Source organism: Phyllobates terribilis, unplaced genomic scaffold (assembly GCF_046119375.1).
Source record: "Phyllobates terribilis strain yellow unplaced genomic scaffold, ASM4611937v1 Scaffold_13__5_contigs__length_258822181, whole genome shotgun sequence".
Lineage (NCBI taxonomy): Eukaryota > Metazoa > Chordata > Amphibia > Anura > Dendrobatidae > Phyllobates > Phyllobates terribilis.
In genome coordinates, this window is record NW_027362773.1 from 164,747,374 (window position 1) to 164,768,110 (window position 20,737).

The window sequence follows — 20,737 nt, forward strand, 5'->3', positions numbered from 1 at the left end:
CATACAGGGAGCTCCCCCTAGTGGAGGCTGCAGACAGGATCTTATCATGTATCTCTGTATACAGGGAGCTCCACCTAGTGGTGGCTGCAGACAGGATCTTATCATGTATCTCTGTATACAGGGAGCTCCCCCTAGTTGTGACTACACACAGAATCTTATCATGTATCTCTGTATACAGGGAGCTCCCCCTAGTGGAGGCTGCAGACAGGATCTTATCATGTATCTCTGTATACAGGGAGCTCCCCCTAGTGGAGGCTGCAGGCAGGATCTTATCATGTATCTCTGTATACAGGGAGCTCCACCTAGTGGTGGCTGCAGACAGGATCTTATCATGTATCTCTGTATACAGGGAGCTCCCCCTAGTGGAGGCTGCAGGCAGGATCTTATCATGTATCTCTGTATACAGGGAGCTCCCCCTAGTGGAGGCTGCAGGCAGGATCTTATCATGTATCTCTGTATACAGGGAGCTCCCCCTAGTGGTGGCTGCAGACAGGATCTTATCATGTATCTCTGTATACAGGGAGCTCCCCCTAGTGGTGACTGCAGGCAGGATCTTATCATGTATCTCTGTATACAGTGAGCTCCCCCTAGTGGTGGCTGCAGACAGAATCTTATCATGTATCTCTGTATACAGGGAGCTCCCCCTAGTGGTGACTGCAGGCAGGATCTTATCATGTATCTCTGTATACAGGGAGCTCCCCCTAGTGGTGACTACACACAGAATCTTATCATGTATCTCTGTATACAGGGAGCTCCCCCTAGTGGTGGCTGCAGACAGAATCTTATCATGTATCTCTGTACACAGAGAGCTCCCCCTAGTGGTGGTTGCAGACAGGATCTTATCATGTATCTCTGTACACAGAGAGCTCCCCCTAGTTAGTGGTGGTTGCAGACAGGATCTTATCATGTATCTCTGTATACAGGGAGCTCCCCCTAGTGGTGGCTGCAGACAGGATCTTATCCTGTTTCTCTATATACAGGGAGCTCCCCCTAGTGGTGGCTGCAGACAGGATCTTATCATGTATCTCTGTACACAGAGAGCTCCCCCTAGTGGTGGTTGCAGACAGGATCTTATCATGTATCTCTGTATACAGGGAGCTCCCCCTAGTGGTGACTGCAGACAGGATCTTATCATGTATCTCTGTATACAGGGAGCTCCCCCTAGTGGTGATTGCAGACAGGATCTTATCATTTATCTCTGTATACAGGGAGCTCCTCCTAGTGGTGACTACACACAGAATCTTATCATGTATCTCTGTATACAGGGAGCTGAGCTTCCCCTAGTGGAGGCTGCAGACAGGATCTTATCATGTATCTCTGTATACAGGGAGCTCCCCCTAGTGGAGGCTGCAGGCAGGATCTTATCATGTATCTCTGTATACAGGGAGCTCCACCTAGTGGTGGCTGCAGACAGGATCTTATCATGTATCTCTGTATACAGGGAGCTCCCCCTAGTGGAGGCTGCATGCAGGATCTTATCATGTATCTCTGTATACAGGGAGCTCCCCCTAGTGGAGGCTGCAGGCAGGATCTTATCATGTATCTCTGTATACAGGGAGCTCCCCCTAGTGGTGGCTGCAGACAGGATCTTATCATGTATCTCTGTATACAGGGAGCTCCCCCTAGTGGTGACTGCAGGCAGGATCTTATCATGTATCTCTGTATACCGGGAGCTCCCCCTAGAGGTGGCTGCAGACAGAATCTTATCATGTATCTCTGCATACAGGGAGCTCCCCCTAGTGGAGGCTGCAGACAGGATCTTATCATGTATCTCTGTATACAGGGAGCTCCACCTAGTGGTGGCTGCAGACAGGATCTTATCATGTATCTCTGTATACAGGGAGCTCCCCCTAGTTGTGACTACACACAGAATCTTATCATGTATCTCTGTATACAGGGAGCTCCCCCTAGTGGAGGCTGCAGACAGGATCTTATCATGTATCTCTGTATACAGGGAGCTCCCCCTAGTGGAGGCTGCAGACAGGATCTTATCATGTATCTCTGTATACAGGGAGCTCCACCTAGTGGTGGCTGCAGACAGGATCTTATCATGTATCTCTGTATACAGGGAGCTCCCCCTAGTTGTGACTACACACAGAATCTTATCATGTATCTCTGTATACAGGGAGCTCCCCCTAGTGGAGGCTGCAGGCAGGATCTTATCATGTATCTCTGTATATAGGGAGCTCCACCTAGTGGTGGCTGCAGACAGGATCTTATCATGTATCTCTGTATACAGGGAGCTCCCCCTAGTGGAGGCTGCAGGCAGGATCTTATCATGTATCTCTGTATACAGGGAGCTCCCCCTAGTGGAGGCTGCAGGCAGGATCTTATCATGTATCTCTGTATACAGGGAGCTCCCCCTAGTGGTGGCTGCAGACAGGATCTTATCATGTATCTCTGTATACAGGGAGCTCCCCCTAGTGGTGACTGCAGGCAGGATCTTATCATGTATCTCTGTATACAGTGAGCTCCCCCTAGTGGTGGCTGCAGACAGAATCTTATCATGTATCTCTGTATACAGGGAGCTCCCCCTAGTGGTGACTGCAGGCAGGATCTTATCATGTATCTCTGTATACAGGGAGCTCCCCCTAGTGGTGACTACACACAGAATCTTATCATGTATCTCTGTATACAGGGAGCTCCCCCTAGTGGTGGCTGCAGACAGAATCTTATCATGTATCTCTGTACACAGAGAGCTCCCCCTAGTGGTGGTTGCAGACAGGATCTTATCATGTATCTCTGTACACAGAGAGCTCCCCCTAGTTAGTGGTGGTTGCAGACAGGATCTTATCATGTATCTCTGTATACAGGGAGCTCCCCCTAGTGGTGGCTGCAGACAGGATCTTATCCTGTTTCTCTATATACAGGGAGCTCCCCCTAGTGGTGGCTGCAGACAGGATCTTATCATGTATCTCTGTACACAGAGAGCTCCCCCTAGTGGTGGTTGCAGACAGGATCTTATCATGTATCTCTGTATACAGGGAGCTCCCCCTAGTGGTGACTGCAGACAGGATCTTATCATGTATCTCTGTATACAGGGAGCTCCCCCTAGTGGTGATTGCAGACAGGATCTTATCATTTATCTCTGTATACAGGGAGCTCCTCCTAGTGGTGACTACACACAGAATCTTATCATGTATCTCTGTATACAGGGAGCTCCCCCTAGTGGTGGCTGCAGACAGAATCTTATCATGTATCTCTATATATAGGGAGCTCCCCCTAGTGGTGGTTGCAGACAGGATCTTATCATGTATCTCTGTATACAGGGAGCTCCCCCTAGTGGTGGCTGCAGACAGAATCTTATCATGTATCTCTGTACACAGAGAGCTCCCCCTAGTTAGTGGTGGTTGCAGACAGGATCTTATCATGTATCTCTGTATACAGGGAGCTCCCCCTAGTGGTGGCTGCAGACAGGATCTTATCCTGTTTCTCTATATACAGGGAGCTCCCCCTAGTGGTGGCTGCAGACAGGATCTTATCATGTATCTCTGTATACAGGGAGCTCCCCCTAGTGGTGACTGCAGACAGGATCTTATCATGTATCTCTGTATACAGGGAGCTCCCCCTAGTGGTGATTGCAGACAGGATCTTATCATTTATCTCTGTATACAGGGAACTCCCCCTAGTGGTGTCTACAGATAGAATCTTATCATGTATCTCTGTATACAGGGAGCTCCCCCTAGTGGTGGCTGCAGACAGAATCTTTTGTATCTCTGTATACAGGGAGCTCCCCCTAGTGGTGGCTGCAGACAGGAACTTATCATGTATCTCTGTATACAGGGAGCTCCCCCTAGTGGTGGCTGCAGACAGGATCTTATCATGTATCTCTGTATACAGGGAGCTCCCCCTAGTGGTGGCTGAAGACAGAATCTTTTGTATCTCTGTATACAGAGAGCTCCCCCTAGTGGTGGCTGCGGACAGAATCTTTTGTATCTCTGTATACAGGGAGCTCCACCTAGTGGTGGCTGCAGACATGCTATGTAAGCTTTCTGCATTCCTTCCGATGACTTTGTGCACCGAGATTGGGGACTTATTGAGCTTATTTCTGTTTCCACCTTTTCTAATGGACAATAACTTTCTTTAGTGACAACTTCTGACTAAGGGTTAAGTGTCCAGTGCATAAGACGTGATATTTGGTCAGTGGGTGGAGGAAGCCGGACTGAGGCCCCTTCTTCATCCCCAGAGATACATGTTAGAAGATGAAGTTGTTCCTCTGGGCTCGGGGCCAGCCCCCGGGGTTCACAATGAGACCCCTGTTTTCTCTGCTCATTTTCTTTTCTGTGAGATCAATAATTCATTTGCATCTGTAAAAAGCAAGAACTTTCTTCAAAATCTTGGCTGCGCTCCCCCCCCCCCCGTCCACCTATAAAAGAGGGGCGCTCAGAAGCGGCCGGGAATGTTCACAACATCTTCAGGCTTTTATCATGGTAATGCGGACGCCTGTGGTTACCGCAGCGCGGAGAAGAAATGTCAGCCGGTATATGGATCGGTGAGACCGCCACCAAAACACTAAGATCTGAGACCGCAGAGGGTCGGACCCCCAAAACTGCACTTATCAACGTATAAATCTGTTGAAAATGGCGGAAAATGTTGATTTTTTGATTTTCTTTATTTTGCAATTTTTTATCTCCCTTCACAACGGATCACAGACTCGATCGATCGATCAGATACCAGAATATATTTAAATCGATCGAACGAATTTATCACAGATTCCCGCAGCAAAATAGTTCAGAATCTCAGCAGAGAGATCTTAAAGGGGAAATCCAGGGTCTTAGTAATCCGGTAACGAGACTTTCCGACACTTGACGTCGGTGACTCACAGGGACGTTTCCTTTAGATATTTCTGGGTCACTGAATAAGACATAGACTTTCGGAAATCCTTTATCGCCATTGACCGAACACAATAAGGTCATTGCCTTTATGGGACCCCTTAAATCTACTAGATGAAGGTGGAGGGAGGACTTGTTCCAGCACCACCATTAATTATACAGGGTCTCGCTCTGCAGGACCCCATATGTCACAGTGATTCACCAACACTGACTTCAGTTATAACTGTGTAATATTTGATGTGCCCTGTGGTGGCGCTGCAGGGAAGGGGAAGACTCGCTGCCGGATTCCTCTACAGATTGCAACTTATCGCTGGAGGACACTGGTGACCATTCAGCGAACCAATGAAGATGGTCTCCTCTTCTCCCCAGCGTAGATTCCTCCTCACCTCCCCAGCGTAGATTCCTCCTCACCTCCCCAGCGTAGATTCCTCCTCACCTCCCCAGCGTAGATTCCTCCTCACCTCCCCAGAGTAGATTCCTCCTCACCTCCCCAGAGTAGATTCCTCCTCACCTCCCCAGAGTAGATTCCTCCTCACCTCCCCAGAGTAGATTCCTCCTCACCTCCCCAGAGTAGATTCCTCCTCACCTCCCCAGCGTAGATTCCTCCTCACCTCCCCAGAGTAGATTCCTCCTCACCTCCCCAGCGTAGATTCCTCCTCACCTCCCCAGCGTAGATTCCTCCTCACCTCTCCAGAGTAGATTCCTCCTCACCTCCCCAGAGTAGATTCCTCCTCACCTCCCCAGAGTAGATTCCTCCTCACCTCCCCAGCGCAGCCTCCCTCTCATCTTCCCAGTGCGGCCCCTTATTCGTCACTACAGAGCCCCCTCATCTTCCCAGTGCAGCCCCTGCACGGACCCCTCGTCTCCCCTGCACGGACCCTCGTCTCCCCTGCACGGACCCCTCGTCTCCCCTGCACGGACCCTCGTCTCCCCTGCACGGACCCCTCGTCTCCCCTGCACGGCCCCCTCGTCTCCCCTGCATAACCTCCTCAGTTCCCCAGTGCAGACCCCTCGTCTCCCCAGCATGGCCCCCTCATATCCACAGCACGGGCCCCTCAACTCCACAGTGCAGCCCCCTCAGCTTCCATGCATGGCCCCCTCATCTTTTCATGTGGCCCCTTTGTCTCCCCAGAGTGGCCCCTTCGTCTCCACAAACCCCTCGTCTCCCCAGCACAGCCCCTCGTCTCCCCAGCATTAACCCCTCGTCTCCCCTGCACGGATCCTTTGTCTCCCCAGCACGGACCCCTCGTCTCCCCAGCACGGACCCCTCGTCTCCCCAGCACAGGCCCCTCGTCTCCCCAGCACAGGTCCTTCGTCTCCCCAGCACGGCCCCTCGTCTCCCCTGCACGGACCCCACGTCTCCCCAGCACGGACCCCTCGTCTCCCCTGCACAGCCCCTCGTCTCCCCTGCACGGCCCCTCGTCTCCCCTGCATGGCCCCCTCGTCTCCCCTGCACGGCCCCCTCGTCTCCCCTGCACGGCCCCCTCGTCTCCCCTGCACGGCCCCCTCGTCTCCCCTGCACGGCCCCCTCGTCTCCCCTGCACGGATCCCTTCGTTTCCCCAGCACGGCCCCTCGTCTCCCCAGCACGGCCCCTCATCTCCCCAGCACAGGCCCCTCGTCTCCCCAGCACGGCCCCTCGTCTCCCCAGCACGGACCCTTCGTCTCCCCTGCACGGATCCTTCTTCTCCCCTGCACGGCCCCTCGTCTCCCCTGCACAGGCCCCTTGTCTCCCCAGCACGGACCCTTCGTCTCCCCTGCACGGATCCTTCGTCTCCCCTGCACGACCCCTCGTCTCCCCTGCACGGCCCCTCGTCTCCCCTGACCGGACCCCTCGTCTCCCCTGCACGGCCCCCTCGTCTCCCCAGCACGGCCCCCTCGTCTCCCCAGCACGGCCCCTCGTCTCCCCAGCATTAACCCCTCGTCTCCCCTGCACGGATCCTTTGTCTCCCCAGCACGGACCCCTCGTCTCCCCTGCACAGGCCCCTCGTCTCCCCAGCACGGACCCTTCGTCTCCCCTGCACGGATCCTTCGTCTCCCCTGCACGACCCCTCGTCTCCCCTGCACGGCCCCTCGTCTCCCCTGACCGGACCCCTCGTCTCCCCTGACCAGACCCCTCATCTCCCCTGCATGGCCCCCTCGTCTCCCCAGCACGGCCCCTCGTCTCCCCAGCATTAACCCCTCGTCTCCCCTGCACAGGACCCTCGTCTCCCCTGCACGGCTCCTCGTCTCCCCTGCACGGGCCCTCGTCTCCCCTGACCAGACCCCTCGTCTCCCCTGCACGGCCCCCTCGTCTCCCCTGCACGGCCCCCTCGTCTTCCCTGCACGGCCCCCTCGTCTCCCCAGCACGGACCCTTCGTCTCCCCTGCACGGATCCTTCGTCTCCCCTGCACGACCCCTCGTCTCCCCTGCACGGCCCCTCGTCTCCCCTGACCGGACCCCTCGTCTCCCCTGCATGGCCCCCTCGTCTCCCCAGCACGGCCCCTCGTCTCCCCAGCATTAACCCCTCGTCTCCCCTGCACAGGACCCTCGTCTCCCCTGCACGGCTCCTCGTCTCCCCTGCACGGGCCCTCGTCTCCCCTGACCAGACCCCTCGTCTCCCCTGCACGGCCCCCTCGTCTCCCCTGCACGGCCCCCTCGTCTTCCCTGCACGGCCCCTCGTCTCCCCTGTACGGATCCCCTCGTCTCCCCAGCACGGCCCCTCGTCTACTCTGCACGGCCCCTCGTCTCCCCAGCACGGCCCCTCGTCTCCCCAGCACGGCCCCTCGTCTCCCCAGCACAGGCCCCTCGTCTCCCCAGCACGGACCCTTCGTCTCCCCTGACCGGACCCCTCGTCTCCCCTGCACGGCCCCCTCGTCTCCCCTGCACGGCCCCTCGTCTCCCCAGCACGGCCCCTCGTCTCCCCAACACGGTCCCTCGTCTCCCCAACACGGCCCCTCGTCTACTCTGCACGGCCCCTCGTCTCCCCAGCACGGCCCCTCATCTCCCCAGCACAGGCCCCTCGTCTCCCCAGCACGGACCCTTCGTCTCCCCTGCACGGATCCTTCGTCTCCCCTGCACGGATCCTTCGTCTCCCCTGCACGGCCCCTCGTCTCCCCTGACCGGACCCCTCGTCTCCCCTGCACGGCCCCCTCGTCTACCCTGCACGGATCCCTCGTCTACCCTGCACGGATCCCTCGTCTCCCCTGCACGGATCCCTCGTCTACCCTGCACGGACCCCTCATCTACTCTGCACGGTCCCTCGTCTCCCCAGCACGGCCCCTCGTCTCCCCAGCAAGGACCCCTCGTCTCCCCTGCACTGACCCCTCGTCTCCCCAGCACTGACCCCTTCGTCTCCCCTGCACGGCCCATGGTCTCCCCTGCACGGACCCTCGTCTCCCCTGCACGGACCCTCGTCTCCCCTGCACGGACCCCTCGTCTCCCCAGCACAGACCCCTCGTCTCCCCAGCACAGACCCTTCGTCTCCCCTGCACGGCCCATCGTCTCCCCTGCATGGACCCCTCGTCTCCCCTGCACGGACCCCTCGTCTCCCCTGCACGGATCCCTCGTCTCCCCTGCACGGATCCCTCGTCTCCCCTGCACGGACCCCTCGTCTCCCCTGCACGGACCCCTTGTTTCCCCTGCACGGACCCCTCGTCTCCCCAGCACGGACCCCTCGTCTCCCCAGCATGGACCCCTCGTCTCCCCTGCACAGACCCCTTGTCTCCACTGCACGGACCCCTCGTCTCCCCTGCACGGCCCCTCGTCTCCCCTGCACGGCCCCTCGTCTCCCCTGCACGGACCCCTCGTCTCCCCTGCACGGACCCCTCATCTCCCCTGCACGGCCCCTCGTCTCCCCAGCACTGACCCCTCGTCTCCCCAGCACTGACCCCTCATCTCCCCTGCACGGCCCCTCGTCTCCCCAGCACGGACCCCTCTTCTCCCCTGCATTGCCCCTCGTCTCCCCTGCACGGACCCCTCGTCTCCCCTGCACGGCCCATCGTCTCCCCAGCACGGACCCCTCTTCTCCCCTGCATTGCCCCTCGTCTCCCCTGCATTGCCCCTCGTCTCCCCTGCACGGCCCCTCATCTCCCCTGCACTGCCCCTCGTCTCCCTTGCACGGCCCCTCGTCTCCCCTGCACGGATCCCTTCGTTTCCCCAGCACGGCCCCTCGTCTCCCCAGCACGCCCCTCGTCTCCCCTGCACGGCCGCACGTCTCCCCTGCACGGACCCCTCGTCTCCCCTGCACAGATCCCTTGTCTCCCCTGCACGGACCCCTCGTCTCCCCAGCACGCCCCCTCGTCTCCCCTGCACGGACCCCTCGTCTCCCCTGCACGGCCCCTCGTCTCCCCTGCACGGCCGCACGTCTCCCCTGCACGGACCCCTCGTCTCCCCTGCACGGCCCATCGTCTCCCCAGCACGGACCCCTCTTCTCCCCTGCATTGCCCCTCGTCTCCCCTGCACGGACCCCTCGTCTCCCCTGCACGGCCCATCGTCTCCCCAGCACGGACCCCTCTTCTCCCCTGCACGGCCCATCGTCTCCCCAGCACGGCCCCCTCGTCTCCCCTGCACGGCCCATCATCTCCCCAGCACGGCCCCCTCGTCTCCCCAGCATGGACCCCTCTTCTCCCCTGCACGGCCCCTCATCTCCCCAGCACGCCCCTCGTCTCCCCTGCACGGCCCCCTCGTCTCCCCTGCACGGACCCCTCGTCTCCCCAGCACGGACCCCTCGTCTCCCCTGCACGGCCCCTCGTCTCCCCTGCACGGCCCATCGTCTCCCCAGCACGGACCCCTCTTCTCCCCTGCATTGCCCCTTGTCTCCCCTGCATGCCATAGGTTGGTCCACACAGGTGTCCTAAGTAGGATATTCCAGGGGTCATTGTGATAGAATCAGACGATTCGCTTGGAGTTGCGGTCGGGGGGACGATGTCCACACGTGACGGACAGAAATATTTTGTCATCTTTAATATTCTATCGGAAAGTTTCCAGAGAACAGGAATTGTCTGAACGATGTGAAGAGAAATAACACGGAGACAACTACACCCATCATGGCCAAGAGTTACTGCGGAAACATGTCAGTCACCTCCAGGAACCGTCCCGTATGTGAAGGAGAAGCGATGACACTCGAAGGCTAAGGCCGTGTTCACACTCAGCGTTTTTGCAGCTTGTTTTTTTTTCTGCAGAAATGAAGCTGCATTTTACAAGCTACGAGATCTTAGAAATCTCCGGCACGTTGATTTTTTTCCATAAGTTAGCTGCGTTTTATATGCGGCATTTTTATTACGAAAAGTAAACTTTTTTTTTTGCTGCAGAAAAAAAGCCACGTGTGAACAAAGCCTAAGTATCAGGAAGTTTTACTATTTTTTTTTCAATAAAATGACAAAAATAAGTCAAAACATTAAATTATATGGAAACCGGAGGTTCACACTCGATAAATGTGTGGTCAACGCAGGAAAAGAAGGGGCTCACCTTATCCAGGATGAATTTATTCAGATACGGCATGTATCCTTGGTTAGACACCGGACCTTCATCATCATCCCTGAAATGTTCCTCCAAAGCCACAGGATCATGTGGGACGTGCAGCAACGTGCAGAGATTGTGCGAGAGAACCTGAGAAGAGACAGAGGAAAGATCAGAGGAGCCGACAGCAAATACAGAGGAGAACGTCACCATTATATCATATACATGAAATCCTGAATTATACTCCAGAGCTGCACTCACTATTCTGCTGGTGCAGTCACTGTGTACATACATTACATTACTGATCCTGAGTTACATCCTGTATTATACTCCAGAGCTGCACTCACTATTCTGCTGGTGCAGTCACTGTGTACATACATTACATTACTGATCCTGAGTTACCTCCTGTATTATACTCCAGAGCTGCACTCACTATTCTGCTGGTGCAGTCACTGTGTACATACATTACATTACTGATCCTGAGTTACATCCTGCATTATACTCCAGAGCTGCACTCACTATTCTGCTGGTGCAGTCACTGTGTACATACATTACATTACTGATCCTGAGTTACATCCTGTATTATTCTCCAGAGCTGCACTCACTATTCTGCTGGTGCAGTCACTGTGCACATATATTACATTACTGATCCTGAGTTACATCCTGTATTATACTCCAGAGCTGCACTCACTATTCTGCTGGTGCAGTCACTGTGTACATACATTACATTACTGATCCTGAGTTACCTCCTGTATTATACTCCAGAGCTGCACTCACTATTCTGCTGGTGCAGTCACTGTGCACATATATTACATTACTGATCCTGAGTTACATCCTGTATTATACTCCAGAGCTGCACTCACTATTCTGCTGGTGCAGTCACTGTGCACATACATTACATTACTGATCCTGAGTTACATCCTGTATTATACCCCAGAGCTGCGCTCACTATTCTGCTGCTGCAGTCACTGTGTATATACATTACATTACTGATCCTGAGTTACATCCTGTATTATACTCCAGAGCTGCGCTCACTATTCTGCTGCTGCAGTCACTGTGTACATACATTACATTACTGATCCTGAGTTACATCCTGCATTATACTCCAGAGCTGCACTCACTATTCTGCTGGTGCAGTCACTGTGTACATACATTACATTACTGATCCTGAGTTACATCCTGTATTATCCTCCAGAGCTGCACTCACTATTCTGCTGGTGCAGTCACTGTGTACATACATTACATTACTGATCCTGAGTTACATCCTGCATTATACTCCAGAGCTGCACTCACTATTCTGCTGGTGCAGTCACTGTGTACATACATTACATTACTGATCCTGAGTTACATCCTGTATTATCCTCCAGAGCTGCACTCACTATTCTGCTGGTGCAGTCACTGTGCACATATATTACATTACTGATCCTGAGTTACATCCTGTATTATACTCCAGAGCTGCACTCACTATTCTGCTGGTGCAGTCACTGTGTACATACATTACATTACTGATCCTGAGTTACCTCCTGTATTATACTCCAGAGCTGCACTCACTATTCTGCTGGTGCAGTCACTGTGCACATACATTACATTACTGATCCTGAGTTACATCCTGTATTATACCCCAGAGCTGCGCTCACTATTCTGCTGCTGCAGTCACTGTGTATATACATTACATTACTGATCCTGAGTTACATCCTGTATTATACTCCAGAGCTGCGCTCACTATTCTGCTGCTGCAGTCACTGTGTACATACATTACATTACTGATCCTGAGTTACATCCTGCATTATACTCCAGAGCTGCACTCACTATTCTGCTGGTGCAGTCACTGTGTACATACATTACATTACTGATCCTGAGTTACATCCTGTATTATCCTCCAGAGCTGCACTCACTATTCTGCTGGTGCAGTCACTGTGTACATACATTACATTACTGATCCTGAGTTACATCCTGTATTATCCTCCAGAGCTGCACTCACTATTCTGCTGGTGCAGTCACTGTGTACATACATTACATTACTGATCCTGAGTTACATCCTCTATTATACGCCAGAGCTGCACTCACTATTCTGCTGGTGCAGTCACTGTGTACATACATTACATTACTGATCCTGAGTTACCTCCTGTATTATACTCCAGAGCTGCACTCACTATTCTGCTGGTGCAGTCACTGTGTACATACATTACATTACTGATCCTGAGTTACCTCCTGTATTATACCCCAGAGCTGCACTCACTATTCTGCTGGTGAAGTCACTGTGTACATACTTTACATTACTGATCCTGAGTTACCTCCTGTATTATACTCCAGAGCTGCACTCACTATTCTGCTGGTGCAGTCACTGTGTACATACATTACATTACTGATCCTGAGTTACATCCTGTATTATACTCCAGAGCTGCACTCACTATTCTGCTGGTGCAGTCACTGTGTACATTACATTACTGATCCTGAGTTACCTCCTGTATTATACTCCAGAGCTGCACTCACTATTCTGCTGGTGCAGTCACTGTGTACATACATTACATTACTGATCCTGAGTTACTCCTGTATTATACTCCAGAGCTGCACTCACTATTCTGCTGGTGCAGTCACTGTGTACATACATTACATTACTGATCCTGAGTAACATCCTGTATTATACTCCAGAGCTGCACTCACTATTCTGCTGGTGCAGTCACTGTGTACATACATTACATTCCTGATCCTGAGTTACATCCTGTATTATACCCCAGAGCTGCACTCACTATTCTGCTGGTGCAGTCACTGTACACATACATTACATTACTGATCCTGAGTTACATTCTGTATTATACCCCAGAGCTGCACTCACTATTCTGCTGGTACAGTCACTGTGTATATACATTACATTACTGATCCTGAGTTACATCCTGTATTGTCCTCCAGAGCTGCGCTCACTATTCTGCTGGTGCAGTCACTGTGTACATACATTACATTACTGATCCTGAGTTACATCCTGTATTATACTCCAGAGCTGCACTCACTATTCTGCTGGTGCAGACACTGTGTACATACATTACATTACTGATCCTGAGTTACATCCTGTATTATACTCCAGAGCTGCACTCACTATTCTGCTGGTGCAGTCACTGTGTACATACATTACATTACTGATCCTGAGTTACCTCCTGTATTATCCTCCAGAGCTGCACTCACTATTCTGCTGGTGCAGTCACTGTGTACTTACATTACATTACTGATCCTGAGTTATATCCTGTATTATACTCCAGAGCTGCACTCACTATTCTGCTGGTGCAGTCACTGTGTACATACATTACATTACTGATCCTGAGTTATATCCTGTATTATACTCCAGAGCTGCACTCACTATTCTGCTGGTGCAGTCACTGTGTACTTACATTACATTACTGATCCTGAATTACATCCTGTATTATACTCCAGAGCTGCACTCACTATTCTGCTGGTGCAGTCACTGTGTACATACATTACATTACTGATCCTGAGTTACATCCTGTATTATACTCCAGAGCTGCACTCACTATTCTGCTGGTACAGTCACTGTGTACATACATTACATTACTGATCCTGAGTTACCTCCTGTATTATACTCCAGAGCTGCACTCACTATTCTGCTGGTGCAGTCACTGTGTACATACATTACATTACTGATCCTGAGTTACATCCTGTATTATACCCCAGAGCTGCACTCACTATTCTGCTGGTACAGTCACTGTGTACATACATTACATTACTGATCCTGACTTACCTCCTGTATTATACCCCAGAGCTGCACTCACTATTCTGCTGGTGCAGTCACTGTGTACATACATTACATTACTGATCCTGAGTTACATCCTGTATTATACTCCAGAGCTGCACTCACTATTCTGCTGGTGCAGTCACTGTGTACATACATTACATTACTGATCCTGAGTTACATCCTGTATTATACTACAGAGCTGCACTCACTATTCTGCTGGTGCAGTCACTGTGTACATACATTACTGATCCTGAGTTACATCCTGTATTATACTCCAGAGCTGCACTCACTATTCTGCTGGTGTAGTCACTGTGTACATACATTACATTACTGATCCTGAGTTACCGCCTGTATTATACTCCAGAGCTGCACTCACTATTCTGCTGGTGCAGTCACTGTGTACATACATTACATTACTGATCCTAAATTACATCCTGTATTATACTCCAGAGCTGCACTCACTATTCTGCTGGTGCAGTTACTGTGTACATACATTACATTACTGATCCTGAGTTACATCCTGTATTATACTCCAGAGCTGCACTCACTATTCTGCTGGTGCAGTCACTGTGTACATACATTACATTACTGATCCTGAGTTACATCCTGTATTATACCCCAGAGCTGCACTCACTATTCTGCTGGTACAGTCACTGTGTACATACATTACATTACTGATCCTGAGTTACATCCTGTATTATACCCCAGAGCTGCACTCACTATTCTGCTGGTACAGTCACTGTGTACATACATTACATTACTGATCCTGAGTTACCTCCTGTATTATACCCCAGAGCTGCACTCACTATTCTGCTGGTGCAGTCACTGTGTACATACATACATTACTGATCCTGAGTTACATCCTGTATTATACTCCAGAGCTGCACTCACTATTCTGCTGGTGCAGTCACTGTGTACATACATTACATTACTGATGCAGTATTATACTCCAGAGCTGTAGTCTTGGCTTTGTCTTGTGGGGTGTACTTACATAGTCAGACCCATGTGCTATTCTAACACTATGCCGCCGTCCTCTCGGACTTCTCGGTGTGAGCGGCTGTTTGTTCCTCGCTCTTTTCGGCTCTTTTTTCGGTGACTCCTTTGTCATCCTTTATAAGACACGTATTGTCCTGAGCAGGGTGAGGACGCAGCGCGGTGCAGGGGATATTCGGACAGACTGGCCACCATTGTTGTAGACGTTGTGTAATCTGGGTTTCGCCGATTCTGCTGTTCTACGTCGGCGCTTCCCTTTCCTGCTAAGATGGAGTTTCACAGTTTCTCCTGTTGCACAATTATTAGAGACCTCAAGAAAATGATCGCAGCCCCCCGAGTTCAGACTCAGAAGTCCTGTGGGATTTGCAGCCTTGTGGTGAGACGGAGGACGGGGCGACATCTGCGGACACAGGCGGCACCGGGGGGGCCACATCTGCAGACACAGGCGGCACCGGGGGGGCCACCTATACTGGTATGGTACCGACAGCTCATACCATAGGAGGTACAGACCCCTGATTTGTACTGGGGGGCTTCGTTTGCAATGTGTCTACTTGTTTCCATTCACTGACAGCAAGCGGACAGATTGTGTGTAATGCAGAAGAAATGATAGAAAAGCTTCCTAAGAAAAAGGAACCGAGCTGATGAGATAAGAGGGTGGAGCGAGGGTCCAGCACAGCGCAGAGGGGGGACACACCTGGGTAAATGCCTAGACCATAAGAGGGACCTGGTGAGGTCAAGCACAGAGACCGCCTGGCAGACAATGAAGGGTTAACGGCTGCCCTTTATATCAGATGTAAATGGAACAGAAAGGAGGAAAATCCAGTGCAACATTGTAACAATGTCCAGCATCCTCCAATACAACCTATCCCCAAAGCACTGCAGGGCGCCTTAAAGGGCCGCCGTCAGCACCGAATGACCAATCAAACCAAGCACAGGCGCTCGGTGCATTATGAAGTGACTAATCATTCACCTACACCTTCCCACCTGCTTGTTTTCCATCTATCTCTGCCCTTCTAAGCTCTTTGAAGTTGAGCTGTCGATCAAAGAAGAGGGGGAGGGGAGATAGAGGGGAAACAAGTACAGTCATGGCCAAAAGTATTGAGAATGAGACAAATAGTAATTTTTCCAAAGTTTACTGCTTCATTTTTTGTAATGGCAATTTGCATGTACTCCTGAATGTCAAAGAGTGATCAGCTTAACAGCAATTACTGTACTTGCAAAGTCAATATTTGCCCAGAAAATGAACTTTAACCCCCAAAACACAATTCAACATCATTGCAGTCCTGCCTTAAAAGGAGCAGCTAACATCGTTTTAGTGATTGATCCATTAACACAGGTGTGGGTGTTGATGAGGACAGGGCAGGCGATCAATTAGTCATGATTAAGTAAGAATGACATCACTGGACACTTTAAAAGGAGGCTGGTTCTTGGTATCATTGTTTCTCTTCAGTTAACCATGGTTATCTCTAAAGAAACACGTGCAGCCATCATTGCACTGCACAAAAATGGCCTAACAGGGAAGAGTATCGCAGCTACAAAGATTGCACCTCAGTCAACAATCTATCGCATCATCAAGAACTTCAAGGAGAGAGCTTCCATTGTTGTCAAAAAGGCTCCAGGGCGCCCAAGAAAGACCAGCAAGCGCCAGGACCGTATCTTAAAACTGTTTCAGCTGTGGGATGGGACTACCAGCAGTGCCGAGCTTGCTCTGGAATGGCAGCAGGCTGGTGTGAGTGCTTCTGAACGCACTGTGAGGCGGAGACTCTTTGAGCAAGGGCTGGTTTCAAGGAGGGCAGCAAAGAAGCCACTTCTCTCCAGAAAACACATCAGGGACCGACTGATATTCTGCAAAAGGTACAGGGAGTGGACTGCTGAGGACTGGGGCAAAGTCATTTTCTCTGATGAATCCCCTTTTCGATTGTTTGGGACATCTGGAAAACAGCTTATTCGGAGAAGAGGTGAGCGCTACCACCAGTCTTGTCTCATGCCAACTGTAAAGCATCCTGAAACCATTCATGTGTGGGGTTGCGTCTCAGCCAAGGGAATCGGCTCATTCACAGTCTTGCCTAAAAACACAGCCATGAATAAAGAATGGTACCAGAATGTCCTCCAAGAGCAACTTCTCCCAACCGTCCAAGAGCAGTTTGGCGCCCAACAATGCCTTTTCCAGCATGATGGAGCACCTTGCCATAAAGCAAAGGTGATCACTAAATGGCTCATGGAACAAAACATAGAGATTTTGGGTCCATGGCCTGGAAACTCCCCAGATCTTAATCCCATTGAGAACTTGTGGTCAATCATCAAGAGACGGGTGGACAAACAAAAACCAACAAATTCTGGCAAAATGCAAGCATTGATTATGCAAGAATGGACTGCTGTCAGTCAGGATTTGGTCCAAAAGTTGATTGAGAGCAGCCAGGGAGAATTACAGAGGTCTTGAAGAAGAAGGGGCAACACTGCAAATATTGACTTGCTGCATTAACTCATTCTAACTGTCAATATAACCTATTGGTACTCAGAATATGATTGCAATTAGATTTCTGTATGTGATATAAACATCAGACAAACACTAAGAAAAACCAGAGGCCAGCAGATCATGGGAAAATATCATTGGTGTCATTCTCAAAACTTTTGGCCATGACTGTAGATGGGAAGCTGCACTTTAATGTTTTGCTGCCATGATGCACCAAGCGCCTGTGCTTGGTTTGAACAGTCATTCTGTGCTGACAGAGCCCCTTTAATACAGTGATGCCCCATCCATAAGATGATGTGAACAGCGTCCAAAGTGGCCGTTCTCGGTACTGCAGCTCGGGTCACATTCACTTCAGTAAGAGCTGAGATGTAGTACTGAGATCGGCCACTACACAGTATACGGCGCTGTGCTGTCCTGGCTCCACTATGTATCCAGCCGCCGGACGAAAGGACCGCACTCACCTGTCCGCACTCACCTGTCCGCACTCACCTGTCCGGCAGACGAATATTTACAACTTTAAAATAAAAGTCATAACTAACGGATCAGCAGAAAACATCTAAAAACCTCAAATCTCAGCCACAATGGCGATCCGAAAGAAACACCGAACACATAAAATAGACTTTAGAAATGGCGCATGTTGAAAGAATAATATATAATTGTAGAGAAAAAAAGAAACGTGGAGCGGCACATCCAGAATCACGGACTGATCTGCTGCAGATGAGCAAAAATGTACAAAAGTGACGACGAGGCTTAAATGTAACAATGTGATCAGACTATATGAGGCCACGTCCCCCCGAACCTCGCAGTGCGTCTGTGCGGTGGTGCGGCCTGAAGCCTTGGGGGCTTTACCTGGCAGCATGGCTGCTGTGGGGTTACCAGACTGCTCACCCTGCAGGCACGCTGGCGCATCGGCGGTGGTCGGTGTACGCTGGAGCATCGGCGGTGGTCGGTGTACGCTGGAGCATCGGCGGTGGTCGGTGTACGCTGGTGCATCGGTGGTGGTCGGTGTACGCTGGCGCATCGGCGGTGGTCGGTGTACGCTGGCGCATCGGCGGTGGTCGGTGCCGCACCTTGTAGGTCAGGGACCTGCCGAGAGGTTCACACAATCTGATCAGAACATTAAACTGAACTCGTGTTCGGTTTTGACACATTGTTGCTGCCGCAATAGATCATGGTGTGGTTTTTGGACGTGCGGCTCCAGGTCTCTTTTTTTCTACAGTTAGAGCATAAAGGAAGAATAAGGAGCAAATGAAAAATGGCAGAAAAAAAACTAAACAAAAAAAAGCCCAAATATAATAATGGAACCAAGTCTGTTAGAGAGCTGAAGAACTTGTAACAGACTCGAGGGTGGGATGTCGTCGGCACCATTTCCTCCCGCTCCACTTTCTGTGCTCAGGTCTGCAGGTCGGACACTGGGACTGAAAACCTGGAGATGTTTATCTTCCCTTACAGTAAATCTGGGTCACTGGCCGGGTGACGTCGCCCATTTATTTTCTTAAGAGGAAATAGGTCCCACCTCGTCTGTCTCAGCCAAAGAGCAAAGAATAATAGAATGACGAGGACAGTAAAAATATCTCAAAGGAGCGTTAACCCTTAAAGCACATTACTCCATCCAGCAGACGTGACCAGTGACCACCGAGGTCCTCCATCCAGCTGAAGAGACCAGTGACCATTGAGGACCTCCATCCAGAAGTGACCAGTGACCATTGAGGACCTTCACCCAACAGAAGTGATAAGTCACCACTGAAGACCTGTATGCAGTAGAAGTGATCAGTGACCACTGAAGACCTCCATCCAGCAGAAGTGACCAGTGACCACTGAAGACCTCCATCCAGCAGAAGTGACCAGTAACCACTGAAGACCTCCATCCAGCAAAAGTGACCAGTGACCACTGAAGATCTCCATCCAGCAGAAGTGACCAGTGACCACTGAAGATCTCCATCCAGCAGAAGTGACCAGTAACCACTGAAGACCTCCATCCAGCAAAAGTGACCAGTGACCACTGAAGATCTCCATCCAGCAGAAGTGACCAGTAACCACTGAATACCTCCATCCAGCAAAAGTGACCAGTGACCACTGAAGATCTCCATCCAGCAGAAGTGACCAGTAACCACTGAATACCTCCATCCAGCAAAAGTGACCAGTGACCACTGAAGACCTCCATCCAGCAGAAGTGACTAGTAACCACTGAAGACCTCCATCCAGCAAAAGTGACCAGTGACCACTGAAGATCTCCATCCAGCAGAAGTGACCAGTGACCACTGAAGATCTCCATCCAGCAGAAGTGACCAGCAACCACTGAAGACCTCCATCCAGCAAAAGTGACCAGTGACCACTGAAGATCTCCATCCAGCAGAAGTGACCAGTGACCACTGAATACCTCCATCCAGCAAAAGTGACCAGTGACCACTGAAGATCTCCATCCAGCAGAAGTGACCAGTAACCACTGAATACCTCCATCCAGCAAAAGTGACCAGTGACCACTGAAGACCTCCATCCAGCAGAAGTGACCAGTGACCACTGAAGACCTCCATCCAGCAAAAGTGACCAGTGACTACTGAAGACCTCCATCCAGCACAAGTGACCAGTAACCACTGAAGACCTCCATCCAGCAAAAGTGACCAGTGACCACTGAAGACCTCCATCCAGCAGAAGTGACCAGTAACCACTGAAGACCTCCATCCAGCAGAAGTGACCAGTGACCACTGAAGACCTCCATCCAGCAGAGATGACCAATGACCACTTAAGACCTCCATCCAGCAAAGGGACCAGTGACCATTGAGGACCTCCATCCAGCAGAAGTGACCAGTGACCACTGAAGACCTCCATCCAGCAGAAGTGACCAGTAACCACTGAATACCTCCATCCAGCAAAAGTGACCAGTGACCACTGAAGACCTCCATCCAGCAGAAGTGACCAGTAATCACTGAAGACCTCCATCCAGCAAAAGTGACCAGTGACCACTGAAGACCTCCATCCAGCAGAAGTGACCAGTGACCACTGAAGACCTCCATCCAGCAGAAGTGACCAATGACCACTGAAGACCTCCATCCAGCAAAGGGACCAGTGACCATTGAGGACCTCCATCCAGCAGAAGTGACCAGTGACCACTGAAGACCTCCATCCAGCAAAAGTGACCAGTTACCACTGAAGATCTCCATCCAGCAGAAGTGACCAGTGACCACTGAAGACCTCCATCCAGCAGAAGTGACCAATGACCACTGAAGACCTCCATCCAGCAAAGGGACCAGTGACCA

General features: G+C 51.5%; 1 protein-coding gene across 2 annotated transcripts in view; it reads right to left on the reverse strand.

The window, feature by feature from the left end:
• Window positions 1–20,737, reverse strand: part of SWAP70 (switching B cell complex subunit SWAP70) — a 118,822-nt gene that overhangs the window by 60,403 nt on the left and 37,682 nt on the right. The window contains exons 1-2 of one of the 2 annotated variants that reach the window (XM_073659010.1): window positions 15,006–15,137; window positions 10,279–10,419 (exon numbers count right to left, since the gene is read on the reverse strand). In XM_073659010.1, the coding sequence (XP_073515111.1) occupies window positions 10,279–10,419; window positions 15,006–15,122 (258 nt within the window). In that variant the 5' untranslated portion in view covers window positions 15,123–15,137. Of the gene's footprint in view, window positions 1–10,278; window positions 10,420–15,005; window positions 15,138–20,737 lie in introns of those variants that run through there. The other variant, XM_073659011.1, reaches the window with a different exon arrangement.